Source organism: Mugil cephalus, chromosome 9 (assembly GCF_022458985.1).
Source record: "Mugil cephalus isolate CIBA_MC_2020 chromosome 9, CIBA_Mcephalus_1.1, whole genome shotgun sequence".
Classification (NCBI taxonomy): domain Eukaryota; kingdom Metazoa; phylum Chordata; class Actinopteri; order Mugiliformes; family Mugilidae; genus Mugil; species Mugil cephalus.
This window is the reverse complement of record NC_061778.1, coordinates 364823-392500: the sequence shown is the minus strand read 5'-3', so window position 1 is coordinate 392500 and position 27678 is coordinate 364823. Positions and strand designations below refer to the sequence as shown.

The following is a 27678-nucleotide window of genomic DNA, read 5'->3' as shown; positions in this document are numbered from 1 at the left end:
AGATCAGACAGAAAAGGAGAAATAAAGGAAACATCATCACACAACCTCAGGATGCACGAGATTAAAATTTAATCTCGTAATTTAATCTTCAGTATGAAACAGAGTCCAACTAAATACAAAGGTATTTAATGATCTCGGCTCATCTTTTTCCTACGTTCTCTCTCTGACCCTGAACATCAGCTTTAAACGAAATCTGACCCGTTTTAAATTGAACCTTAAGATGCTGGTACCAGGTCCCTGAATGCAACACAACAGGACAGATCTGGATCAATTAGAGCATTGCACAACGTTACCACAGATTTCTGATTCAAACATCCCAACATTTCTGGACACTTTAAATATTTGATGTGAGGTTTCCTTATTAGACCCGGAGACGTCATTTCATCCACTAATTTCAGCTTCCAAATGTCATGTTCAGGTTTGTTTTCATCAAACCAACTCTTCAGATGTAGGAATTCACTTTTTAACATCTATGATCTGACCCCGGGATCAGAGCTGTTATTTGCTACAGGAACACGAGCTGGAGGACGAACCAGGCGCTGACTGGAACTAAATTCTGCTCAGTGTTTACTTTCATTTTCTCCATTACTGCTGGAAATCATAAGTATAACTATATTCTGTAAATGAAAAGGAAAATAGAACAGAACGGATCTGTAGTTTAAGACACTGGGACGTTGGACACTTTGTCCTCTCCGGCCGATGAAGGCGGGACCACGTCAATAAATCTCAGTAAATGTTTAATAGATCAGAGAAGCTGAAGAATTAACGACCACAGATTATAACAGTTCAGTGACGTAGATGATGCATCAAAGCACAAAATGACAGTAACACGTCGTATATTTACGATATAAATATACTATAATAAATAGTTATGAGGGACAAAGGTCTGATCAGAACAACAGCCACAGTCTCTACATGTGATATGTGAGAGAAATACTGACCAGTGTGTCTCTGTCTCTGTCTCTGTCTCTTTCAGCTGCAGATGAAACTCCGATCGACACAAACCTGATAGAGTTTGACACACAGTAAGCAGCGTCTCCTCTTCCTGTGTCTGCTCTGATTTACGTCCCCCCCCGTCCGACCCATTAACGGTGATGGACTCGTCTCCAGAGTCTCAGCCTTAATGCGTCTTAATGCTGCTGCAGGAAATGGGCTTTAAGCTGGAAACTCATTGAGCCTTCGACCAAACAGCAACTCTGCACTTCACTGATTATTTCATGATGACACACGACAAAAAGGAATTGATTGTTGGAGTCATTACAAACACAACAAGGAAACGCAACCGAGACACTTATCTGCTCTTAAAACGAGTCCAGTCACACCCAGGAGACACAAACATTACACTAACACCACTCAATGTTACACAACACACTTTACACAAACCTCATCCCTCCAGGACACATGGGGGCGCTAATGTCCTGGTTTGGGCCTGTTCTGCTGCATCTGCTCATCATTGATGGACCAATGAACTGTGAATTCTACCAGTGAACTCTGAAAGAAAATGTCAGGACATGAGTCCATGAGCTGAATGTGAAGAGAAACTGGGTCATGGAGAAGGAAGGAAGGAAGGAAGGAAGGAAGGAAGGAAGGAAGGAAGGAAGGAAGGAAGGATGGAAGGAAGGGAGGGAGGGAGGGAGGAAGGGAGGGAGGAAGGAAGGATGGGAGGTAGACAAGGAAGGAAGGAACAAAGGAAGGAAGGAAGGGAGGAAGGAAGGAAGGAAGGAAGGAAGGAAGGAAGGGAGGGAGGGAGGAAGGAAGGAAGGAAGGAAGGAAGGAAGGAAGGAAGGAAGGAAGGAACAAAGGAAGGAAGGAAGGGAGGAAGGAAGGAAGGAAGGAAGGAAGGGAGGGAGGGAGGGAGGGAGGGAGGAAGGAAGGAAGGAAGGAAGGAAGGAAGGAAGGGAGGGAGGGAGGGAGGTTGAACCCTTTGAACTCTAACGAACCTCTCTCTCCCTCAGTGACGATGACATCATCTTCGAAGACTTCGCGCGTCAGCGGCTCATTGGCGCCAAAGAGGACGAAGACGAGGAACCGGCGGAGTCGCCAAACCTCAACGACAGATAAAGGCGGCAGATAAAGTAGCGCCGCCGCTAACCGAGCTAACGGAGCTAACGGAGCTAATGGAGCTAACGGAGCTAATGGAGGTCAAACCCGTAGGTCCAACCTTTTCCGGACACCCTTTAAACTCTGAGTGGTGCCGTGTTTGTGTCCTCGTCCATCTTCATCCTGTAGAACGCTGACAACCGACGGAGCAGCTGGTGCAAATACGGACCCGGTCCGACCCTGATCCGACCCTACCTAAACTGACCCGACCCGACCCTGACCCTGACCCTGACCCTGATCAGACCCAACCTAAACTGACCGGACCCGCCCCGACCGGATCCGACCCGCCCCGACCGGACCCTGATCTGACCCGACCCGCCCCGGCTGCCGCTCGTGCGCCTTCAAGCCTCTGCAGTGTTGTGCACGTTCACAGTAAACAAGAACTTCTTCAAAGTTCAGTTCGCGCAGTTTAACGTGAACTCGTTCATAGCGACATTTTTCAGAATGAACTGACGATTTTTATGTTTTTTTTTTTGAGGTGTTGGACGTGGGAGGAAGGAAACACTGGTTTTATTTTGAATGGATCAGTTTCTTGCTTCTCTTTCAGCTTTTTCCTGTAAAATCACGTTTTTTCCCTGAACAGGTTTTTTTCGTCACGTTTACGCTTCAAGAAAATATGAACGTTCATGCACAACACTGCTCCTTTATAGCGGAGACAACCACACAACCCCAACGTGATTGGTTGATCTGGTGTAGCTCCGCCCCCCAGAGCCACGACGTGAATGAAACACGTCAACACTTTATGACTGATGTAATTAATGTGATTCATAGAAGAGAGTTCACCTGGTTCCTTTAAATATCTGGGAAATCTGTCCAGAACCACAAAGACAGATTAGATGGGTCCAGTTCCAGATCCAGATCCAGATCCAGATCCAGTTCCAGTTCCAGATCCAGATCAGAGAAAATGTTCAACTTCTCAAATCTACTGAATGAATAGAATAGAATCAGAGGATGAATGTGTTCCAGCTTCATTCAGATTCAACTCTTCTCTTCAGACTCAGTTTCATGATCAAATGCTGAATAAAAAAGTCCGACTCAGAATCTGGACCCACTCACTGATGATTAAACTACATTCAATCAGACACAACAACACAACATCTAACACACAAACACACAATACATCGGAAAAGTGCAACTACTGAGAAATATAAATAAATTCTAAATGACCTCTAATTGTGTATCTCACTGAATCTACGAGAACCAACACGGAACCAACACGGAACCATGGAAACATTCAGCGTCCTCCACAATCCACTCAGGTTTTTATTCTTTGTCCAGGTCTCATATGATCTGATAAATCACCAGATGGACGTGAACTCTGTGGATCTTCTTCTGTGGTGGATCTTCTTCTGTGGTGGATCTTCTTCTATGGTGGATCTTCTTCTGTGGTGACAAATCTGCTGTTACATCTAATGACGACTCACTTCTGGGTCGCGGCCCACCAGTTGAGAACCACGAGAAACGTCTGAGACCTAAACTCTGTCATCATGTCCTTCACACCTGGAGACAACAAGGACTCATTAGAGAACCAGCTGATTGGTCCAGGTCCAGGTCCAGGAACGCGGCCCGCGGGCTAAAAGCGGCCACCAGAGGGTCTAATCAGGTCCACAGCATCAATTTACAAAGTGTGAAAATGACACTGAAGACTGGAATTATTTAATAGAAATAACTTTAACTCTGTTTTATTCAGAGAAGTGAACTGGACCCAGGAACCAGGACTAGACCTGAGTCCAGATTACACTGATTATTATTAAAGGACATTTAATTCAATCTAAACGTTCTCTAATCTCCTTGTTCTCCTTGAACTAAAACCAGTGTTACAGTCTGGAGTTGTCGTTGCGTCTAGTTTATTATTGTGTTGTGTTTCTGGTCCGGTCCCTTTAGACCAGACTGGTCTGAACGTGGCCCCTGGTCCAGAATGAGTCGGACCCCCCTGGATTGTATTCACAGCCAACAACCCAAGTCTCTGAGTGTCCCTGAACGCACCAGCAGGGGGCTCTGCTGCTGGTTCTGATTCCACTCATGATTCTAAATGTACAGAAGAAGAGCTGAGTCAAGAGTGTGTGTAACTAATGTGTTTGTGTTTTTATCTGTGACATCAGAAAAACCCAAATATCTAATTTCTCCTGTTGCTTTTAATTTGACAGGAAACGTGTAGATTTCACCTGATCTTTAATAAACAGACGTTTGTGACAGTGTCTCAGTGTCTGATTATTTGATTTTATAGAACCTCCTCCTCATGTGACGTCCGTCAGCAGTAAATCCTCTAGTTTAGCTCAGAAAGAACTCAACGTTTCTTTATTGTCACGTTCCCTAAATGTTGACAGCGTCACATCTCTCACACATAATAATATAGAAATAAAAACTAAATGGACAACATGCAAAGAAAAAAACACAAAAAAACAACAGATACAGACATTCAGAGAAAAACACTGAATCATCCTTGCTGAGTTTAAGACTAATCAACTGAACATTGATTAAAGTTAATTATGAGACAAAAACACGTTTAATTTGATCTTTTACATAATAAACATCATGAGGATTAAAAAGAACTTTTACTCTCGATGTCAACGTCAGGAACAAGGTCCAACAACGTGCTTTTAATTTAATGATGTCTCACCTGGATCATTTCACCTGAATAATAAATAACCAAAACTACAACCAGGGGCCGATCAGATCCAGTCCCTGGTTCTGGTTCTGGTTCTGGTTCTAGAAGGACTCCTCTGGTTCTGGTTTAGAACAACATAAATACTGCATTTATAACGTGAGCGTGATGATTCACTGTGAAGACTCAGTGTCTGTGCTTCATTAGATCATTTGGAAAACGACTAATAAAACATTTAAGTGTAGATTCATACGGAGACGTTAATAAAAGGTTTCGTGGTTGTTAATGAGCTCATGTGAAGAGACAGTGAAACAGTGAAAGAAAACAGAAATGGATTCAAAGTGAGTGAAGAGACGTGTGTGATCTCCTCTCGTTTCCTTCGTCTCCAAACAGCTCAAACTGTTATTGAGGCTGAATCAGGACATAAAGGTTTGAGGTTTGTTGCGTCGTCATTCACTCGGACCCATAGACGTCTCCAGGCCGGACGGAGGAGACGTCCTTTAATCTGACCCGTCTCAAACAAGCGTCTGTAAAGGTTTCACTTTAAACTCCAGATTTGTCCCGTTTGTTCTTTTCCAGCTGGAGAAACTTTCACCAACGTCATTTTCTTGGCTCTGAGTCTGAAGATGGTCAGAAAGCCGCTCCGGATCTCTTTGGTCCTGACGCCGTAGATGATGGGGTTGACGGTGGCGGGGAGCAGGATGTAGAGGAGGCCCAGGAGGGTGTTGAGGCCTGTGGGTATGGGGATGCTCAGGTTGTGGGAGAGGAAGGTGACGCTGCCCACCAGGTAGAAACACATCATGACCATCAGGTGAGTCCCACAGGTGTGGAAGGCCTTCCATCGGTCCTCGCCGGCCGCCGCCCTCAGCACCACGCTCAGGATCTTCACGTAGGACAAGAAGATGAGCGGTATGTCCACGCCCACGAAGCAGACGATCACGGCCAGCCCGGCGGCGCTGCTGCTGGTCGTGCTGCCACACGCTAGGCTAACTAGCGCCATGTGGTCGCAGTAGCAGTGCTGGATGATGTTGGAGCCGCAGAACCTCAAGGAACCGGCCAAACCCACCAGAGTCGCCATGATGGAGACGCTGCGCACCAGCGTGAAGAGCAGCAGCTTGGCCAGCGCGGACCAGTCCATGAGCTCGGCGTAGCGTAGCGGCTTGCAGATGGCCACGTAGCGGTCCAGCGCCATCGCCAGCAGCAGCGTGGACTCCACCGAGGACAGGAAGTGAGTGAAGAACATCTGAGTCAAGCAGCCGGCCAACGAGATCCGGTTCAAGTCGAACAGGAGGCCGAGGAGCATGTTGGGCAGGATGGCGGTGACCACGAGGACGTCGACCACGCACAGCATGCAGATGAGGAGGTACATGGGGCTGTGCAGACGCTCCACGCTGCGAATGACGTAGACCAGCAGCGAGTTCCCCAGCAGCACCAGCAGGTAGGACGCGGAGAACGGCAGCGCCAGCAGACGGTGGTGGTGCTGCAGCTCTGGGAAACCTCTGAACACAAAGGTGTCGTGAAGTTCATCCTTTGCAGCTTTTCCTCACACACCAAGTAAACGATAAATCTGAAGGAAAGAGAACCTTCATTGTCTTGAACTCTACTCAGACCAGAACCTTCAGAACCTCCTCCAGGACCCAGTTCAGACTGTGTCCTGGTTCTGTTCCAGCATTTCGCCATCATCTCTCTGTCTCTCCAAGCATCAGGACTTATTGTGGCAGCAGGTTCATTAACCATCTGCTGCCCTCTAGTGGAGGAGGAGTTCATTGTTCTGTTAATTTCCCACGGCAGAGTGATTGGGAATCATTGGCCCAAAGAGGTCCACCAGAGGCTCTAATCTGACCCACAGCATGAACTCACAAACTACACTAATTAAACACAATAACTGCAGTTTTTCTGTTATATTCCTCAGATTCACAGTTTTAGCTGTAGAGTCATAACACAACACAACTCTGAGACCTGGAACTAAACAAAACTTCTTCTTCTTTAGAAATGTCTCAGTGTTCGTTCCATGTTTTTAATGGTCCAGTTCATTAAATGGAAACACTTTCAGAATGTTCTTATTTGCAAACAAAGGGAAACATCTGGAGTCTGGAGTCATCTCATTTTCGCTGGGTTATTGTTCTGTTGTGTTTCTGGACCCTTGAGATCAAACTGGGCTGAATGTGGCCCCTGAACTAAACGGACTTTACCCTGGCACACGTCGTATTTTTGAAAACAACAAAAACACAATTTTGTACTTTCTGAAACAGTCATAAATCAAAAAAGTAAAATAAATAAATAAATTATTTTTTTTAAAAATGACACTATTAGACAAAGGTTTAATGAATCAGAGTCGCTTACATGTGCTGGTCTCAGCCACCAGGGGGCATCTGAACACTGAGGAAACAAGGAAAAATAATGAGTCAGAACATTTACACACACGTCCTGAAGGTAAAGAACCCAGAAACAGGAGTAACAGGCCCAAACCAGGACATTAGCGCCCCCATGTGTCATGGAGGGATGAGGTTCTGATGCTGGAATGCAGTGTTGGTTCATCTCCAAACATTTAAACCAAACTATTCTACTCTGGTCTCATCTGTCCACTAAACATTGTCCCACATGTTCTTTGTGGACAGAGAGCAGTGTCTTTGGTTGTTGAGTGGATTCATCAACATGAACATCAGCCAATGTGAGAGAGGCCTTTAGCTGCTTAGAAGTTCCCCTGGGTTCCTCTGGTTCCTCTCCCACTATGATGGAGTGATGTTTGTTGGTGGACCACTCCTGTGGAGGGGAACAGTCGTCTTCAATCTGTCTGACTCTCTGTGGATTATTTGTGGCTTCCAGACTCTTTAGAGATGGTTGTGGAACCTTTTCCAGCCTGATGAGCAACAACAACTCTTTTTCTGAGCTCCTCACAAAGCTCCTTTGATCTGTTGTCATCACACACTTCAACACAAACATGAGACAAATCCCTGATTTATAGAAACTAAACCAGGACCTGAGTCTCATCATTGATGGAAACTCTCCTGGACTCTGGTTTGATCTGTGTAAATATATCAAATCAAACTGGAAATTTATGTTATTTGATCTTTCTGTGTTTTTTTTTGGGCTGATGCTTAAAAACAGGTTTATGTGTCAGTGTCAGTGTCAGCGACATGAAGCTGTGACTGAATCAATAATCAATGAATAAATTTCATCACGTTAAACATTTTTATAATAATTTAAAACCAGCTCTGCTTCTTGATTTTCTGTCTCTATGTGAAACAGACGAGGAGGAGACTCTCTGAATCTCAGTCGACATCGTGTTGAATGTTTCCTTGAAGCTAATTGGCCGTTAAGTGGAGACGAGGACGCTGGGATTAATTATCTGCTCAGTTTAATTAGTTCTTTCCGTCCGACCGGTGCAGGACTAATGAGGTTTGTGTCCCTGATGGACCGAGTGGACGTGAAGCTGATCGTCTTCACGTCCTGTTGGATTTAGGCCGAAGCTCAGAGCCGACGTTAACCTGTTCACACTGAGCTGCAGATAAACAGACATGAAGTCAGATCTCTGGGCTTTTCCTGCAGGTGGACGAGGATTTAAATGAAAAGTTAATTATGAGCAAAGAGCAGAAGTGTCTCATGTTTCTTTAAGGGTTTGGATTCACATCAAAGAAACAGACATCAAGGAAACGATTCAGTTCCCAGAGATACTTCAATCTACAAACACATGTACGGAAAGATATCTGAGATATTATATTATATTTAACTAGAGTCTCATTGTTCGTTTGTATCTGACGTCGTAGATTCTGTTTTTCTGTCATATTATATTTTGACTCATTATTATTATTATATTATTATATATTATTATTAGAGCTGTGAGACACAAAGTCTGACACTTAAATACAGAAATTAAAATGTGTTTATTTGCGTCAGACCAACAGTGAGCAAACATGTTTCTGGGTACGTCCCTATGGTGGTCTCCATGGTAACCGCCTCCATGGTAACAGCAGGAAACTTGTCCAACACACGTCCTGCTTTAACAAAACACATGGAAATCAACAACAGAAGTTCAGGAACATAAAACCCAGAACGTCCAGGGCCTCTCAGTGATCTGTGCTGACGCTGCAGCTCATTTCTGACACGTCTGAACCACAGGCTGCTGAGCCAAAGCTAGAGCTCCCCCTGGTGGCTGGAGGCTGCAGTATACATCATAAGCTCCGCCCCCTCCATGTCAGTGGGCATTTTTTTCCAGGATGGTTTCAGTCGTTTTAGGGAGTTAATATAATGTTAGTGAATGTTCAAGTGACAGTTTTTATTGGATAAGTTTCATTTTAGTTCGTTATTTGTTGCTATAGAAACGGGATGTGACGTTAAGATGATGTTGCCATGCCAACCGCTCCGTGAAGACGTCCCGTGGAGCTAAAAATAGGTTCAGTGAATAATCCAACGTTTCGTTGGAGCCGAGCGCAGGATTCATTCAACCAAAACACTGTAAAATATAACAGAAAATGATCACTTTTATTCCATTTAAAGATTCTGGAAATGAGAATTATCCAATGAGATATCTCATCTGTGACTTAGACAATTATACAATTAGAATAACGATTTCGTTGTTACAGATAAAAATATATGTAATGTAACTGGTGTCATTAATGAATCACTTGAATTAAGCCTAAAGTCTGAGGCTAAACGTCTAATTTGCAGCATTTGTCACAGACTTTAATAAAACCAAATTCACATGTTATGCTAACGACACTTGAGCATCTTCAGGACGTGTTGTCGGATCTCAGCAGTTCTCACGCCGTAGATAATCGGGTTGAAACAACTCGGAAAGAACAGATACAAGATGCTGAAGAAAACCCTGAGAGCTGAGGAGAGGCTGTCTCTGACCCGGTAGGACAGGAAAGCTGTGAGTACGATGACCAGAGACACAACCATTACCACGATGTGGGTGACACAGGTCTGAAGAGCTTTGCCCCCTGATCTCCCTGATGTCAGAACCGAGCTGAATATGATGATGTAGGAGGCGGTGATGAGGAAGAAATCGAGCACCGGGACCAGGAAGACTGAGATCAGCCCCACCAGGTTATTGACAGTGATGCTTCCACAGGCCAGTTCCACCAGCGCCATGTGTTCACAGAAACAGTGGTCGATCACATTACTGAAACAGAACGGCAGCTTTCCAGCCAGAACCACCACCACAGAGACAGTCAGCACGTTCCTGATCACGAGGGGAACCACGAACTTCAGGAACCGTGGTGCAGACATGCGTTGGTGGTAGTAGAGAGGCGTGCAGATGGCGAAGTAGCGGTCCAGAGCCATCCACAGCAGCAGAGTGGACTGGAACGCTCCTAATAAGTGAACTAAGTACATCTGGAGCAGACATCCGGTCAGAGAGATCCCCTCCAGCCAAACAGGAAACTCAGCAGCATGTTGGGCACGAAGAAGAGCGGGAGACTCAGGTCGATGCACGCCATGCTGCCGATGAGGACGTACATGGGCGAGTGGAGACTTCTCTGGGACACGATGACGTACAGCAGGAGACAGTTGGACAACAGGGAGACAACAAACATGATGGAGAACGGGATGAAGAGGAGAGGCCTCAGAGCTCCGAGTTCATGGAAACCGTCCAGAATGAAAAACTGGTGGGAGGAGGAGACGTTGCTCCTCAGCGGCTCCATCTTCACCTCCTCCTGAACCACGTTCGGTTCGATCAGCAAACAGCCTCCGGTCACATCAGATACACGTTTACACTTTAACCCTCTGGAAAGAAAACAGAGAAGTCTTTCTAATAAACATTGAACTGTGTGTGTGTGTGTGTGTGTGTGTGGACGCTCTGAACAGTTGTGTTACTTCTGTGATTAAACTACAGAAACAGGGTCAGGCCTCGAAAACACACGGTTCATTCAAGGTTCAGGTTACGCACAATAAAATAAAGACGTCCTGCACAGAAACCTGATCCACCAACATCTACACAACGTCTACACAACATCTACACAACATCTACACAACGTCTACACAAACACAACCTCATCACATCAACGTTAGTTTGATGTTTTCATAGACGTGAGTCAGAGGATCAGAAACACAGCGACAGAATCTAAAGAGTCAGGACGATTTAAAGGGTTTATGAAATCAAGACGATGGTGAACACGCGTTTACTGCTGCGCAAAAGAAACAGCATCAACTCAACTGGGCTGGAAATGAGTAAACAGCAGAACATCCGCACAATGACACCACAAAGAAAAGACTTTAGAGGAATAAAGTCCGTCTCATGAGTCTGCAGACAGATTAAAGGACGGTTTCCTCACAGACCCTCAGGCTTTTCATTCTCACCGGAGCTTTTCAGCAAATACAAACCACAGGAATAAGACACACACAGTGTATCTGGCTAAAACAACCACAACCTGAGTCAAACTCTGGAGACACAAGGCATCAGCAACACCACGAATTAAAGCAAACTGACCTCACTAACAGCTCATCCTCCTCATATCAAGTCAATGCAAACGTCTAGAAACAAAGTGTGGGAAGATTCTGTAACGAAGAAGAAACGAGACATTTGACACAAACATCATTGAAAACTATCAACGGTCAGTTTGTTCTCACTGTTTGTTTCTGACGACGTTTAGAGAGAAACTTATCAGCTGTTTCAACAGGTCAGTGACGTCAGCGGCCGACTCCTCCACCAACCAATCCACCAATCCACTCCTCCACCCACCAATCCACCAATCCACCCCTCCACCCACCCCTCCCTCCATTCATCCCTCCCTCCATCCATCCATCCATCCATCCATCATTGGCTGCAGTGACAAAGTTCATCTGTGAGTCTTGAACCCTATTGGTCTAGAAGCATCAGGAAAGACGAGTTTAAAAAAACTGATGAAATTACAGTGAACGCATGTGATCTCTGGAAGTTAACGTTAATATTCTCAGAATATTCTGTATTCAGTTGACAATCAGCAACCAGATCATTGACCAACGTCTACAAACCATGTCCACCAGGTCTCTTGGATCCTGACAGAAGTTTCTCAAAAGTCGCAAAGCTTCAAATTTCATTAGTTTTATGTGGATAAAGGTCAAAATATAATATATACATGATATGCAATGGTGTGTGGGCTTTACTGGAGGGGCCAGTATCAGGCTTCATGAGTCTTTAGGGGACAGTGAAAACTAGGGATGGGCTTGGAAAACCAGTTCTTAAGAAGGACCGGTTCCAGCTGGTTCCATAGGAGGACACACTGAACTGGTCCAAAGTGGCTTCGTTTCAGCAGAAGAGACTGGACCTGATGCAGAACAGAACAGAACAGAACAGAACAGAACAGAATAAAAAGCCTTTATTGGTTCCACAATGGGGCGACTCAGAGTGAACCAGTGTTAAGAACAAAGCAGGTAATAAGAATAAGTAAGAGAATGTAAAAATATAAGAAATATATATAAAACAATATGTACGAGTGTAAGTGAACCTGTGTTCTGAGTTGTTGCTCTCAGTGATAATAAATAATAAATATTGGGTTCTGCACAGCGGGGAAATATTGCACAATCCCAGGATGGATCAATATCAATATATATATATATATATATATATATATATATATATATATATATATATATATATATATATATAAGCTCCAGCATCACTGTCCTCACGTATCCGTCTGTTCAGTCTGTTCCGTCTGTTCCGTCTGTTCAGCCTGTTTCAGTCTGTTCAGCCTGTTTCAGCCTGTTTCAGCCTGTTGGCGTCCGCTACCCTCAGCCTGCTGCCTCAGCACATCAGCATTACAGCACTGACCCACAGACTCATACAACATCCTCAGCAAAGTCCTGCAGATGTTAAAGACCTGAACCACCTCAGAACATAGAGACTCTGGCTCTTCCTGTACAGGACGTCTGTTCTTCCCCCAGTCCAGTCTATTATCAATGTGACCCCCCAGATTCTTATAACCCTCCACTATGTCCACATTGACCCCCTGGATGGAGACAGGGTCCCCGACACCTTGGTCCTCCTCAGGTCCATCACCAGCTCCTTCGTCTTCGTCACATTGAGCTGTAGATGTTTCTCCTCACACCATGTGACAGCGTTGTCCACACCAGCCCTGTGCTCCACCACATCTCTACCTTATCTCCCTCTGATACATCCAACCACTGCATCAGAAAACGTCTGGAGGTGACAGGTCTCTGTGCGGTGGTTGAAGATCAGGCTTATTCAATTAGCAGCACTTGCAAAGTGGCCAGCGAGTCTGCAGATGTTTCTATAGAAATTCCTACAGTACTTTAGATCATGAATGCAACATTATAAGTAACCTAGCAACGCTGGACCTGCTGCATGCTGGTACCGTAGCTAATTAGCTGGCTAGCATCACACAACCTGTAGCTCACTGTCAAACATGTCTCTGTCGACCCTGAAACAGAAAACTGAAAATGAAACCGTCAGTTTAACTCTGCTTGGACTGACATATATTTATTTTGTTGTTGTTGTTGATGTGTTTATTATGTAAAGAGTGTGTTGCAGTGTTTAAAGATTATAATGTTCAGAAGCACCACTTTGAAAAACACCTTCCAGACAAACTTCCCTGAAGGATCAGAGGCGAGAGCTAAAGGACGAAGCTTAGTCGCTTCTTCTAACCGGAGCTCTCCAGTAATTTTATTGTGTCCGACTATATCTGACTAGTTGCACCTTCGGTTACGGTGGAAGGTGTTTTTGTTTATTCACATGTTTATTTCTGTTCCCTTCTCTTCCTCTCTCCTTCTGTACGGGAGATGTCTGCGCTTTTTCTGTGTTGTTTACTGGGTTTGGTGCTGAGGCTACATGATGCTAATGATTTGTGTTTGATTTGTTGGGCCTGGATGATGTTTTGTTAGTGATCATTGGTTATGTGTGCGTTAATTACTGTTTGATGACACTGATATATAGATATATAAAACTAGCGAGGCTACTATAAGGTCTGTGTAGTAATAGCTATTATTATTTTTGTTGTTTTTACATGAGATGGCCTGGGTCAGACACGACCAAATAGTTTTTGCCTTTTGGTATGTTGTTGTTCAAACATCTCTTGTTTTTGTACTTTTTGATGCTTGTGTCAGATGTGACCACATTAAAAGGAACAATAAATACAAATTTTTTTTTTTTTTTTACTTTGAAATGAAATTAAATGTACTGGGAGTGATGTGGGCCTGGGTCGATGCTTCGTAGGAGCCAGAAAACAATTCAGTTTAATTCAATTCAGTTTTATTTATATAGCGCCAATGACAACACAAATCGTCTCAAGATGCTTCACAAAAACCAGCCTGAAACCTCCAGAGCAGCCTGAGGGAAAAACTCCCTTTAACAGGAAGAAACCTGGAGCAGAACCAGCTCATATGGAGGAACCATCTTCTGAAGACCAGCCGGGTAGAACCAGAGAAGATAGAGAGAGAAGAAGAACAACAATGGCCGCTTTGCGCCACAGCGCCAAAGAAACAATGGCCGCCTCACAGCAGCAATGGTGTCCTCGTCCTTGACCTTTCCGCGGGTCAGCGTGTTGCTGCATCCTGGGCCTTAGACGATTCCTCCCGTCCGTTCTCCCCGTAACTTCCGTGGTAAACATTCACCTCAGATCCTGTCATGCAGGTCGGTTACACAGCAGGCTAACAGGCTAACAGGCTAACAGGCTTCACCTCCGCCACTGGCTGAAAGAGCTGCTCGGCCGTGAAGGCCTCAGGTAAGCTAACGTTAGCTACATTAGCTTCTACCTGCGCTTCTCTCGAACTCTCTTTTCTAGAATGTTCTTCCTGTAAACTCTAACACGGTGCTGCGTTAACAGTCACTCGGAGACTCACTGTCCGTTTGTCTCGATGTACGTCCCCCAACCAGCGCATTAACTTCTAAAAGTCTTTTTCTCCGCCGCCATGTTTCCGCCGCCATGTGTCCGCCGCCATGCACTTCCTCCTTCTCCCTCGCGGTTCTCTGTCGCTCCTCTTCCGGTTCCGGTTCACTCTGACCACGGATTGGTTCTCCAGCAGGTCAGTGACACATGAACTAATGTATATTTTTACATTTCAATAATACCTTTACATACTTTTACCAAAAACATATGTATTTATCACAGGAAATAATAAAATAAAGGAGATATACAAAAAATAATAAATGAGTGCTTTTCTTTACTCATTATTTATTTCTTTATATTTTTAACTGGGTTGCAGACACTTGATCTAAAATGTCTTATGATTATTTTATTTTATTTCTATTCATATGTCTAACTCTCGTTCATATACAGTATGTTCTTCAGAGCTTTAGAGGATCCTCAGACCAGTTTCCTGTTTATTTACTGACACAAGCTTCTTTTGTGTATTTTTTTTAGGAATGTGGATCATTCTGGACCAAGTGCCGACACGTCAACGTCCTCACAATGTGTTGCCGTATCTCTGTGGTTCTGATGCCGTAGATAATGGGGTTGAAACAGCTCGGGAAGAACAGGTACATGGTGCTGAAGAAATCCCGGACGGCCACAGGGAGACCACTGTTGACCCGGTAGGACAGGAAAGCAACGAGGATGATGACCAGACTGACAGTCATCACAACAATGTGTGTAGAGCTTTGCCCCCTGATTTACCAGAAGTCAACACGGAGCTGAATATGACGATGTAGGAGGCGGTGATGAAGATGAAGTCGGCTACAGGGATGAGGAACACGGTCAGCAGCCCCACCAGGTTATTGACGGCCGTGCTTCCACAGGCCAGTTCCACCAGCGCCATGTGTTCACAGAAACAGTGGTCGATCACGTTACTGAAACACAACGACAACTTTCCAGCCAGAACCACCAGCAGCGTGATCATCAGCACGTTCCTGATCACGAGGGGAACCACGAACTTCAGGAACCGTGGTGCAGACATGCGTTGGATATGTCTGCACAGACGTTTGTGACAGTGTCTCAGTGTCTGATTATTTGATTTTATAGAACCTCCTCCTCATGTGACGTCCGTCCGCAGTAAATCCTCTAGTTTAGCTCAGAAAAACTCAACATTTCTTTATTGTCACTTTCCCTAAATGTTCACAGCGTCACATCTCTCACACATAGTAATATAGAAATAAAAACTAAATGGACAACAAAGAAAAAAACACACACAAAAAAAAAAACACAGATACGGACATTCAGAGAAAAATACCGTAAATAAATAAAATGAGCCTCTAAACAACATACGAGTATCACAGAAAACATTTAAACATTAGGTTTGACATGTAGCTTTTCTCTGCACATGAACCACAGGAAATAAAGTAAATCATCTTCATTGAGTTTAAGACTAATCAATTGAACATTGATTAAAGTTAATTATGAGACAAAAACACGTTTAATTTGATCTTTTACATAATAAACATCATGAGGATTAAAAAGAACTTTTACTCTCGATGTCAACGTCAGGAACAAGGTCCAACAACGTGCTTTTAATTTAATGATGTCTCACCTGGATCATTTCACCTGAATAATAAATAACCAAAACTACAACCAGGGGCCGATCAGATCCAGTCCCTGGTTCTGGTTCTGGTTCTGGTTCTAGAAGGACTCCTCTGGTTCTGGTTTAGAACAACATAAATACTGCATTTATAACGTGAGCGTGATGATTCACTGTGAAGACTCAGTGTCTGTGCTTCATTAGATCATTTGGAAAACGACTAATAAAACATTTAAGTGTAGATTCATACGGAGACGTTAATAAAAGGTTTCGTGGTTGTTAATGAGCTCATGTGAAGAGACAGTGAAACAGTGAAAGAAAACAGAAATGGATTCAAAGTGAGTGAAGAGACGTGTGTGATCTCCTCTCGTTTCCTTCGTCTCCAAACAGCTCAAACTGTTATTGAGGCTGAATCAGGACATAAAGGTTTGAGGTTTGTTGCGTCGTCATTCACTCGGACCCATAGACGTCTCCAGGCCGGACGGAGGAGACGTCCTTTAATCTGACCCGTCTCAAACAAGCGTCTGTAAAGGTTTCACTTTAAACTCCAGATTTGTCCCGTTTGTTCTTTTCCAGCTGGAGAAACTTTCACCAACGTCATTTTCTTGGCTCTGAGTCTGAAGATGGTCAGAAAGCCGCTCCGGATCTCTTTGGTCCTGACGCCGTAGATGATGGGGTTGACGGTGGCGGGGAGCAGGATGTAGAGGAGGCCCAGGAGGGTGTTGAGGCCTGTGGGTATGGGGATGCTCAGGTTGTGGGAGAGGAAGGTGACGCTGCCCACCAGGTAGAAACACATCATGACCATCAGGTGAGTCCCACAGGTGTGGAAGGCCTTCCATCGGTCCTCGCCGGCCGCCGCCCTCAGCACCACGCTCAGGATCTTCACGTAGGACAAGAAGATGAGCGGTATGTCCACGCCCACGAAGCAGACGATCACGGCCAGCCCGGCGGCGCTGCTGCTGGTCGTGCTGCCACACGCTAGGCTAACTAGCGCCATGTGGTCGCAGTAGCAGTGCTGGATGATGTTGGAGCCGCAGAACCTCAAGGAACCGGCCAAACCCACCAGAGTCGCCATGATGGAGACGCTGCGCACCAGCGTGAAGAGCAGCAGCTTGGCCAGCGCGGACCAGTCCATGAGCTCGGCGTAGCGTAGCGGCTTGCAGATGGCCACGTAGCGGTCCAGCGCCATCGCCAGCAGCAGCGTGGACTCCACGAGGACAGGAAGTGAGTGAAGAACATCTGAGTCAAGCAGCCGGCCAACGAGATCCGGTTCAAGTCGAACAGGAGGCCGAGGAGCATGTTGGGCAGGATGGCGGTGACCACGAGGACGTCGACCATGCACAGCATGCAGATGAGGAGGTACATGGGGCTGTGCAGACGCTCCACGCTGCGAATGACGTAGACCAGCAGCGAGTTCCCCAGCAGCACCAGCAGGTAGGACGCGGAGAACGGCAGCGCCAGCAGACGGTGGTGGTGCTGCAGCTCCGGGAAACCTCTGAACACAAAGGTGTCGTGGGAGAAGTTCATGACGCCGGCTTCACCTGGACAGAAACATCCAGACCAGAGACGTGAAACCAGGATGGAACCTGCAGCAGCAGCTCATCCCAGCCTCGGTTCAGCTTCGGTTCAGCCCCGGTTCTACCTCAGTTCAGCCTCGGTCCAGCCTCAGTTCAGCCTCGGTTCAGCCTCGGTTCAGCCCCGGTTCAGCCACGGGTCACACTTTACAACAACCACAAGCCACAGAATAACAATGTCACACAAAGTCTAAATAATGAGACAAGGATCATCTGCTGTTAGTTTACTGACTCAGGGTTTGTTTGGTTGAACACTAACATGATACATCTGCTGCCGTGGCCTCATCAACCAGCCCAGTCTTCATGGTCTGGAGTCTGTGTATCAGACCTGTGGAGCTCCATAAACTACATCTGTCCCAGTCTTCATGTCCTCCTCCAGGTGTCCACTCCTACCTAGATGAACTATTCACCAACCTGCCCATGATTCCTGTTATACTCACAAACTGTCACAGATCATCAGCTATGTGTTATATTACTAGATCCTACATGTTTCCTTCAGCTTGATGTTTGAAGTTAGTTTATCTTGTTTCTCCTGTTCTTCTTCTCTCTCTATCTTCTCTGGTTCTACTTCTTCTCTTCCTCTGCTCTGAGTCTCTTCTTTAGTTTTTATATCAGTGCAGCTTATTTCCAGGCCGATAGTTTGATTTCTGCTATGGTGTGTGTTCGTGTTCTCGTTCATCTCGTGGTTTCCCTCCATAAAGCTGCATGTTACCCTGTCTGTTCACACTGGGCTTTTATTTTGAAGGGTTGGGGTCTTTGGTTTGGAGAGTTTGCAGCTTTTCCTCACACACCAAGTAAACGATAAATCTGAATGAAAGAGAACCTTCATTGCCTTGAACTCTACTCAGACCAGAACCTTCAGAACCTCCTTGTTCTGTTCCAGCATTTCGCCATCATCTCTCTGTCTCTCCAAGCATCAGGACTTATTGTGGCAGCAGGTTCATTAACCATCTGCTGCCCTCTAGTGGAAGAGGAGTTCATTGTTCTGTTAATTTCCCACGGCAGAGTGATTGGGAATCATTGGCCCAAAGAGGTCCACCAGAGGCTCTAATCTGACCCACAGCATGAACTCACAAACTACACTAATTAAACACAATAACTGCAGTTTTTCTGTTATATTCCTCAGGTTCACAGTTTTAGCTGTAGAGTCGTAACACAACACAACTCTGAGACCTGGAACTAAACAAAACTTCTTCTTCTTTAGAAATGTCTCAGTGTTCGTTCCATGTTTTTAATGGTCCAGTTCATTAAATGGAAACACTTTCAGAATGTTCTTATTTGCAAACAAAGAGAAACATCTGGATTCTGGAGTCATCTCATTTTCGCTGGGTTATTGTTCTGTTGTGTTTCTGGACCCTTGAGATCAAACTGGGCTGAATGTGGCCCCTGAACTAAACTGAACTGGACTTTACCCTGGCACACGTTGTATTTTTGAAAACAACAAAACATAATTTTGTACTTTCTGAAACAGTCATAAATCAAAAAAGGAAAGAAAAAAATTAAAACAAATTTTTAAAAAATGACGCTATTAGACAAAGGTTTGATGAATCAGAGTCGCTTACATGTGCTGGTCTCAGCCACCAGGGGGCATCTGAACACTGAGGAAACGAGGAAAAATAGACGACATGAACAGAGAGACCTTCAGAACCTTCTGATTGTCTTCAGACAAATGAGTCAGAACATTTACACACACGTCCTGAAGGTAAAGAACCCAGAAACAGAAGTAACAGGCCCAAACCAGGACATTAGCGCCCCCATGTGTCATGGAGGGATGAGGTTCTGATGCTGGAATGCAGTGTTGGTTCATCTCCAAACATTTAAACCAAACTATTCTACTCTGGTCTCATCTGTCCACTAAACATTCTCCCACATGTTCTTTGTGGACAGAGAGCAGTGTCTTTGGTTGTTGAGTGGATTCATCAACATGAACATCAGCCAATGTGAGAGAGGCCTTTAGCTGCTTAGAAGTTCCCCTGGGTTCCTCTGGTTCCTCTCCCACTATGATGGAGTGATGTTTGTTGGTGGACCACTCCTGTGGAGGGGAACAGTCGTCTTCAATCTGTCTGACTCTCTGTGGATTATTTGTGGCTTCCAGACTCTTTACAGATGGTTGTGGAACCTTTTCCAGCCTGATGAGCAACAACAACTCTTTTTCTGAGCTCCTCACAAAGCTCCTTTCATCTGTTGTCATCACACACTTCAACACAAACATGAGACAAATCCCTGATTCATAGAAACTAAACCAGGACCTGAATCTCATCACATTCATGGAAACACGTCTGGACTCTGGTTTAATCTGTGTAAATATATCAAATCAAACTGGAAATTTATGTTATTTGATCTTTAGTTTAAACCAGATTATTTCTTTTAATCCACAGCTCTCACATCTCTGAACAAACCACGACTCACTGCATTTAGATTTAACTGAGGCCAAAACCAAAACATTAATGCAACAAAGTCAAGATCATGTTCAGTTCAGACTTTTCAACAGAAATCTAGAATTATTTTCTGAACAACCTCCAGAAAAGTTTGGTATCGTTGGGACATAAGTTCATCAGAGTCATTAGAAGCAACACAACAAACAAACAAACAAACTAGAACCTGCAAACTGAAGGAAATAAAGTTAAATCCTCCGGTGAGGAAGAATTTGATTTAATTTAATCAACTTGAGAAAATGAGTTAAGAGTAAATTGAATTTCAAAGCACAGAGCGTCTTAAATCCTGCCTGGATTTAAAACAGAAAATAAAAATCAATTATTTAACCAATAATAATAATTATTGAAGTGTTCCTACCTGCAGCCGGTGGTCAGGAGACACGACGTGTCCCCTCAGCTCGTTTTATAGCAGAGTCCAGATGTCCCACAGGACGGCTGGACTCAAACACAACATCACTGTGATTGGTTCAAACCAGTTTGTCCCAATTTAAAGTTAATAGATTCTCCAGAGAATCAGCAGTTTCTCATTATGTCCACAAACAGCATTCGTTTAGAAAAGGTTCATGTTTAGTTGTTCTGGGGCAAAACAGTAAAGAAAAGGTTTGTAATATTTGCTGGTTTAGATTGAGGATCCTCTCAGCTGATGGCGTAGAGACCAGACACATCATCTACATCTACAACACATTAACAGATACAAGGACGTAGATATAGTTTATACGTGTTTAACATTTAATGATTTCAATAAATCTAAGAAATTGATTTTCTCTGAAAACAAAACACTTGAGTGAACATTTATGACTTATTGTTTTTAACTGTTTGTTGTCAGTGAGTGACCTGAACCTCTGCAGAAACAGGGATGTGATGAGGCCTTAGTTCTGGACCGACCCGCTTCCAGCTGGACCCTCTAGAGACAGAACCTCAGGGATGAAACTGTTCCAACAACAAACTTCATTTCTTGTGTTTTTTTTTGGGCTGATGCTTAAAAACAGGTTTATGTGTCAGTGTCAGTGTCAGTGTCAGCGACGTGAAGCTGTGACTGAATCAATAATCAATGAATAAATTTCATCACGTTAAACATTTTTATAATAATTTAAAACCAGCTCTGCTTCTTGATTTTCTGTCTCTATGTGAAACAGACGAGGAGGAGACTCTCTGAATCTCAGTCGACATCGTGTTGAATGTTTCCTTGAAGCTAATTGGCCGTTAAGTGGAGACGAGGACGCTGGGATTAATTATCTGCTCAGTTTAATTAGTTCTTTCCGTCCGACCGGTGCAGGACTAATGAGGTTTGTGTCCCTGTTGGACCGAGTGGACGTGAAGCTGATCGTCTTCACGTCCTGTTGGATTTAGGCCGAAGCTCAGAGCCGACGTTAACCTGTTCACACTGAGCTGCAGATAAACAGACATGAAGTCAGATCTCTGGGCTTTTCCTGCAGGTGGACGAGGATTTAAATGAAAAGTTAATTATGAGCAAAGAGCAGAAGTGTCTCATGTTTCTTTAAGGGTTTGGATTCACATCAAAGAAACAGACATCAAGGAAACGATTCAGTTCCCAGAGATACTTCAATCTACAAACACATGTACAGAGAGATTCTGTAAACAGACGAGATCTGAGATAAAAATCTGATCAAATTCTGTTCTGCTTCTTATTTGACTTATCTAATAAACTCATCACTGTTTATTAGAGCTGTGTGGCACAAAGTCTGACACTTAAATACAGAAATTAAAATGTGTTTATTTGCAAAAGAAGCGTCAGACCAACGGTGAGCAAACATGTTTCTGGGTACGTCCCTATGGTGGTCTCCATGGTAACCGCCTCCATGGTAACAGCAGGAAACTTGTCCAACACACGTCGTGCTTTAACAAAACACATGGAAATCAACAGCAGAAGTTCAGGAACATAAAACCCAGCACGTCCAGGGCCTCTCAGTGATCTGTGCTGACGCTGCAGCTCATTTCTGACACGTCTGAACCACAGGCTGCTGAGCCAAAGCTAGAGCTCCCCCTGGTGGCTGGAGGCTGTAGTATACATCATCAGCTCCGCCCCCTCCATGTCAGTGGGCATTTTTTTCCAGGATGGTTTCAGTTTTAGGGAGTTAATATAATGTTGGTGAATGTTCAAGTTTTTATTGGATAAGTTTCATTTTAGTTTGTTATTTGTCGCTATAGAAACGGGATGTGACATTAAGATGATGTTGCCATGCCAACCGCTCCGTGAAGACGTCCCGTGGAGCTAAAAATAGGTTCAGTGAATAATCCAACGTTTCGTTGGAGCCGAGCGCAGGATTCATTCAACCAAAACACTGTAAAATATAACAGAAAATGATCACTTTTATTCCATTTAAAGATTCTGGAAATGAGAATTATCCAATGAGATATCTCATCTGTGACTTAGACAATTATACAATTAGAATAACGATTTCGTTGTTACAGATAAAAATATATGTAATGTAACTGGTGTCATTAATGAATCACTTGAATTAAGCCTAAAGTCTGAGGCTAAACGTCTAATTTGCAGCATTTGTCACAGACTTTAATAAAACCAAATTCACATGTTATGCTAACGACACTTGAGCATTTTCAGGACGTGTTGTTGGATCTCAGCAGTTCTCACGCCGTAGATAATCGGGTTGAAACAACTCGGAAATAACAGATACAAGACGCTGAAGAAAACCCTGAGAGCTGAGGAGAGGCTGTCTCTGACCCGGTAGGACAGGAAAGCTATGAGTACGATGACCAGAGACACAACTATCACCACGATGTGGGTGACACAGGTCTGAAGAGCTTTGCCCCCTGATCTGCCTGATGTCAGAACCGAGCTGAATATGATGATGTAGGAGGCGGTGATGAGGAAGAAATCGAGCACCGGGATCAGGAAGACTGAGATCAGCCCCACCAGGTTATTGACAGTGATGCTTCCACAGGCCAGTTCCACCAGCGCCATGTGTTCACAGAAACAGTGGTCGATCACATTACTGAAACAGAACGGCAGCTTTCCAGCCAGAACCACCACCACAGAGACAGTCAGCACGTTCCTGATCACGAGGGGAACCACGAACTTCAGGAACCGTGGTGCAGACATGCGTTGGTGGTAGTAGAGAGGCGTGCAGATGGCGAAGTAGCGGTCCAGAGCCATCCACAGCAGCAGAGTGGACTGGAACGCTAATAATAAGTGAACTAAGTACATCTGGAGCAGACATCCGGTCAGAGAGATCCCCCTCCAGCCAAACAGGAAACTCAGCAGCATGTTGGGCACGAAGAAGAGCGGGAGACTCAGGTCGATGCACGCCATGCTGCCGATGAGGACGTACATGGGCGAGTGGAGACTTCTCTGGGACACGATGACGTAGAGCAGGAGACAGTTGGACAACAGGGAGACAACAAACATGATGGAGAACGGGATGAAGAGGAGAGGCCTCAGAGCTCCGAGTTCATGGAAACCGTTCAGAATGAAAAACTGGTGGGAGGAGGAGACGTTGCTCCTCAGCGGCTCCATCTTCACCTCCTCCTGAACCACGTTCGGTTCGATCAGCAAAACCCTCCGGTCACATCAGATACACGTTTACACTTTAACCCTCTGGAAAGAAAACAGAGAAGTCTTTCTAATAAACAGTGAAGAGTGTGTGTGTGTGTGTGTGTGTGTGTGGACGCTCTGAACAGTTGTGTTACTTCTGTGATTAAACTACAGAAACAGGGTCAGGCCTTGAAAACACACGGTTCATTCAAGGTTCAGGTTACACACAATAAAATAAAGACGTCCTGCACAGAAACCTGATCCACCAACATCTACACAACGTCTACACAACATCTACACAACGTCTACACCAATACAACCTCATCACATCAACGTTAGTTTGATGTTTTCATAGACGTGAGTCAGAGGATCAGAAACACAGCGACAGAATAGAGAGTCAGGATGATTTAAAGGGTTTATGAAATCAAGACGACAGTGAACACGCGTTTACTGCTGCACAAAGAAACAGCATCAACTCAACTGGGCTGGAAATGAGAAAACAGCAGAACATCAGCACAATGACACCACAAAGAAAAGACTTTAGAGAAATAAAGTCCGTCTCATGAGTCTGCAGACAGATTAAAGGACGGTTTCCTCACAGACCCTCAGGCTTTTCATTCTCACCGGAGCTTTTCAGCAAATACAAACCACAGGAATAAGATACACACAGTGTATCTGGCTACAACAACCACAACCTGAGTCAAACTCTGGAGACACAAGGCATCAGCAACACCACGAATTAAAGCAAACTGACCTCACTAACAGCTCATCCTCCTCATATCAAGTCAATGCAAACGATGATGATAATGATAACTAGAAACAAAGTGCTGATGATTCTGTAACGAAGAAGAAACGAGACATTTGACACAAACATCATTGAAAACTATCAACGGTCAGTTTGTTCTCACTGTTTGTTTCTGACGACGTTTAGAGAGAAACTTATCAGCTGTTTCAACAGGTCAGTGACGTCAGCGGCCGACTCCTCCACCCACCAATCCACCAATCCACCCATCCATCATCCATCCACCCATCCATCATCCATCCACCCCTCCCTCCATCCCTTCCTCCACCCATCGATGCTCAAGCGTTGACTCAGAGATTTAACCCTCCTGGCTGATGCTGCCATTGGCTGCAGAGACAAAGTTCATAGAATAGAACAGAACAGAACAGAATAGAATAGAATAGAATAGAATAGAATAGAATAGAATAGAATAGAATAGAATAGAATAGAACAGAACAGAATAAAAAGCCTTTATTGGTTCCACAGTGGGGCGACTCAGAGTGAACCAGTGTTAAGAACAAAGCAGATAATAAGAATAAGTAAGAGAATGAAAAAATATAAGAAATATATATAAAACAATATGTACGAGTGTAAGTGAACCTGTGTTCTGAGTTGTTGCTCTCAGTGATAATAAATAATAAATATGGGGTTCTGCACAGCGGGGAAATATTGCACAATCTCAGGATGGATCAATATCAATCACAGGGCGTCTGTTCTTCCCCCAGTCCAGTCTATTATCAATGTGACCCCCCAGATTCTTATAATCCTTCACTATGTCCACATTGACCCCCTGGATGGACCTTGGTCCTCCTCTTTTCCAGAATGTTCTTCCTGTAAACTCTAACACGGTGCTGCGTTAACAGTCACTCGGAGACTCACTGTCCGTTTGTCTCGATGTACGTCCCCCAACCAGCACATTGACTTCTCAAAGTCTTTTTCTCCGCCGCCATGTTTCCGCCGCCATGTGTCCGCCGCCATGCACTTCCTCCTTCTCCCTCGCGGTTCTCTGTCGCTCCTCTTCCGGTTCCGGTTCACTCTGACCATGGATTGGTTCTCCAGCAGGTCAGTAACACATGAACTAATGTATTTTTTTATATTTCAATAATACCTTTACATACTTTTACCAAAAACATATGTATTTATCACAGGAAATAATAAAATAAAGGAGATATACAAAAAATAATAAATGAATGCTTTTCTTTACTCATTATTTATTTCTTTACATTTTTAACTGGGTTGCAGACACTTGATCTAAAATGTCTTATGATTATTTTATTTTATTTCGATTGATATGTCTATCTCTGGTTCATATACAGTATGTTCTGACCAGTTTCCTGTTTATTTACTGACACAAGCTCTGATCTCTTTGTGGTTTTCTCTCGTCTATTTTTTTTAGGAATGTGGATTATTCTGGACCAAGTGCCGACACGTCAACGTCCTCACAATGTGTTGCCGTATCTCTGTGGTTCTGATGCCGTAGATAATGGGGTTGAAACAACTCGGGAAGAACAGGTACATGGTGCTGAAGAAAACCCGGACGGCTACAGGGAGACCACTGTTGACCCGGTAGGACAGGAAAGCAACGAGGATGATGACCAGACTGACAGTCATCACAACAATGTGGGTGACACACGTGTGTAGAGCTTTGCCCCCTGATTTACCAGAAGTCAACACGGAGCAGAATATGACGATGTAGGAGGCGGTGATGAAGATGAAGTCGGCTACAGGGATGAGGAACACGGTCAGCAGCCCCACCAGGTTATTGACGGCTGTGCTTCCACAGGCCAGTTCCACCAGCGCCATGTGTTCACAGAAACAGTGGTCGATCACGTTACTGAAGCAGAACGGCAGCTTTCCAGCCAGAACCACCAGCAGCGTGATCATCAGCACGTTCCTGATCACGAGGGGAACCACGAACTTCAGGAACCGTGGTGCAGACATGCGTTGGTGGTAGTAGAGAGGCGTGCAGATGGCGAAGTAGCGGTCCAGAGCCATCCACAGCAGCAGAGTGGACTGGAACGCTCCTAATAAGTGAACTAAGTACATCTGGAGCAGACATCCGGTCAGAGAGATCCCCCTCCAGCCAAACAGGAAACTCAGCAGCATGTTGGGCACGAAGAAGAGCGGGAGACTCAGGTCGATGCACGCCATGCTGCCGATGAGGACGTACATGGGCGAGTGGAGACTTCTCTGGGACACGATGACGTAGAGCAGGAGACAGTTGGACAACAGGGAGACAACAAACATGATGGAGAACGGGATGAAGAGGAGAGGCCTCAGAGCTCCGAGTTCATGGAAACCGTTCAGAATAAAGTGTTGGTGTGAGGACCCGTTCTCCATCCTGAGACCTGAGTCTGAGAACAATCAACCTGCAAACAGCAAGAAACTTTTATCACTTCACTCGTCCAGAAGCAGAGGAAACATGAGAAATTAAGGAAATGAAATGTTTAAGAGTTTGACACAGAAAAATCACACCTGAAGTTACAGCAGATCTGGTCTGTGGAGAACAGCTCGTTTATTTACACAGAACGTCTGTGAAGCTTTGCTCCGTCACTCACTGATCAGACATCAACCTTTAAAAGAAAATAAAAATTTGCAGAAAGATCAGGTGGAAATTTAGAATTTAAAATAAATTTGTATTTCTTTAAACTTAAACCTTCATGATTAATGAAAAGAAGTTTTATGCTGATAAATCAGATGTTTACTGCAGAGTTTTCATGGTGAGGATGGAGAACAGCCGCAAATTCATCTGACAGTGATAATTATCACTATATTCTATGATCGAAATATATATTATATAAAAAGCATCCATCATGAACATTTTATCATGACAGAAACTGCAGGATAATTAACATAAATGTATTCTGATAGATTTAAAAGATCCTATTTGCTCTGTAACAGAGGGAAACAATTTCATACAATATATTTACGTCATATACTGTAAAGATGCATCTGTTAACTGGGTCATATAGTGGGAGATGCATCTGTCTCTTTAACGTGGTGCATGATCAACTTCAGGGTTTCACCACAAGAACAACAGCTTTATTTTAGCCTTAGTTCTATATGTGAAGATCAGAAATCAAACATCAAAAACGTCTGTGTGATATTTCCTCCAGTGTGAATGAACGAATCAATGACTAAAATAAACAGAAGAGTCTGTTACGTGTTTCTATCAAGTGACTTTTGACAAAACTCAATGATAAATATTACTCAGAGCAAAACAAACTCAGCACTGTGAAATAAAACAAAGCTCTCAGAGATTCGACCAGTTTTGGTTT

The 27678-nt window shown here is 44.3% G+C and overlaps 6 protein-coding genes and 1 pseudogene across 7 annotated transcripts in view; 1 reads left to right on the top strand and 6 right to left on the bottom strand.

The window, feature by feature from the left end:
* arrb1 (arrestin, beta 1) overlaps window positions 1-4298 on the top strand; it is a 17374-nt gene extending 13076 nt beyond the window's left edge. The window contains exons 15-16 of one of the 2 annotated variants that reach the window (XM_047595085.1): window positions 983-1025; window positions 1956-4298. In XM_047595085.1, coding sequence (XP_047451041.1) covers window positions 983-1025; window positions 1956-2061 — 149 coding nt within the window. In that variant the 3' untranslated portion in view covers window positions 2062-4298. Of the gene's footprint in view, window positions 1-976; window positions 1026-1955 lie in introns of both variants that reach the window. The other variant, XM_047595084.1, reaches the window with a different exon arrangement.
* A 797-nt stretch (window positions 4299-5095) lies between these two features.
* On the bottom strand, window positions 5096-8668 carry LOC125013773 (olfactory receptor 52K2-like). Its single transcript, XM_047594668.1, has 2 exons — window positions 8605-8668; window positions 5096-6247 (listed from the first exon to the last, which is right to left on the bottom strand). Exons 1-2 carry the CDS (start codon window positions 8666-8668, stop codon window positions 5244-5246), a joined length of 1068 nt encoding a protein of 355 aa, XP_047450624.1. The 3' UTR covers window positions 5096-5243.
* Window positions 8669-9415: 747 nt separating this feature from the next.
* Window positions 9416-10488, bottom strand: LOC125013873 (olfactory receptor 52K1-like). The gene is given in 2 exon segments (XM_047594797.1): window positions 9416-10077; window positions 10080-10488. Coding segments are annotated over 2 exon segments (933 nt in total). The 5' UTR covers window positions 10351-10488.
* Window positions 10489-15002: 4514 nt separating this feature from the next.
* On the bottom strand, window positions 15003-16107 carry LOC125013772 (annotated as a pseudogene).
* A 376-nt stretch (window positions 16108-16483) lies between these two features.
* LOC125013621 (olfactory receptor 52K2-like) lies at window positions 16484-17765 on the bottom strand. The gene is given in 2 exon segments (XM_047594439.1): window positions 16484-17311; window positions 17314-17765. Coding segments are annotated over 2 exon segments (990 nt in total). The 5' UTR covers window positions 17624-17765; the 3' UTR covers window positions 16484-16631.
* Window positions 17766-22665: 4900 nt separating this feature from the next.
* Window positions 22666-23601, bottom strand: LOC125013775 (olfactory receptor 52N2-like). The gene has a single exon (XM_047594671.1). The coding sequence runs from the start codon at window positions 23599-23601 to the stop codon at window positions 22666-22668; it is 936 nt and encodes a 311-aa protein (XP_047450627.1).
* Window positions 23602-25634: 2033 nt separating this feature from the next.
* Window positions 25635-26989, bottom strand: LOC125013706 (olfactory receptor 52K1-like). The gene is made up of 2 exons (XM_047594588.1): window positions 26876-26989; window positions 25635-26769 (listed from the first exon to the last, which is right to left on the bottom strand). Exon 2 carries the CDS (start codon window positions 26738-26740, stop codon window positions 25793-25795), a length of 948 nt encoding a protein of 315 aa, XP_047450544.1. The 5' UTR covers window positions 26741-26769; window positions 26876-26989; the 3' UTR covers window positions 25635-25792.
* Window positions 26990-27678: the final 689 nt, after the last annotated feature.

What these genes read in the sequence shown, in the direction of transcription:
- LOC125013706 (XM_047594588.1), bottom strand. Translation starts at nt 26,740, where the DNA reads ATGGAGAACGGGTCCTCACACCAACACTTTATTCTGAACGGTTTCCAT.
- LOC125013773 (XM_047594668.1), bottom strand. Translation starts at nt 8,668, where the DNA reads ATGGAGGCGGTTACCATGGAGACCACCATAGGGACGTACCCAGAAACA. An exon ending in AACATGTTTGCTCACTGTTG is followed by an intron (nt 6,248 to 8,604) that starts GTCTGACGCAAA and finishes TTGGTGTGTGAG; the next exon opens with GAAAAGCTGCAAAGGATGAA.
- LOC125013775 (XM_047594671.1), bottom strand. Translation starts at nt 23,601, where the DNA reads ATGGAGCCGCTGAGGAGCAACGTCTCCTCCTCCCACCAGTTTTTCATT.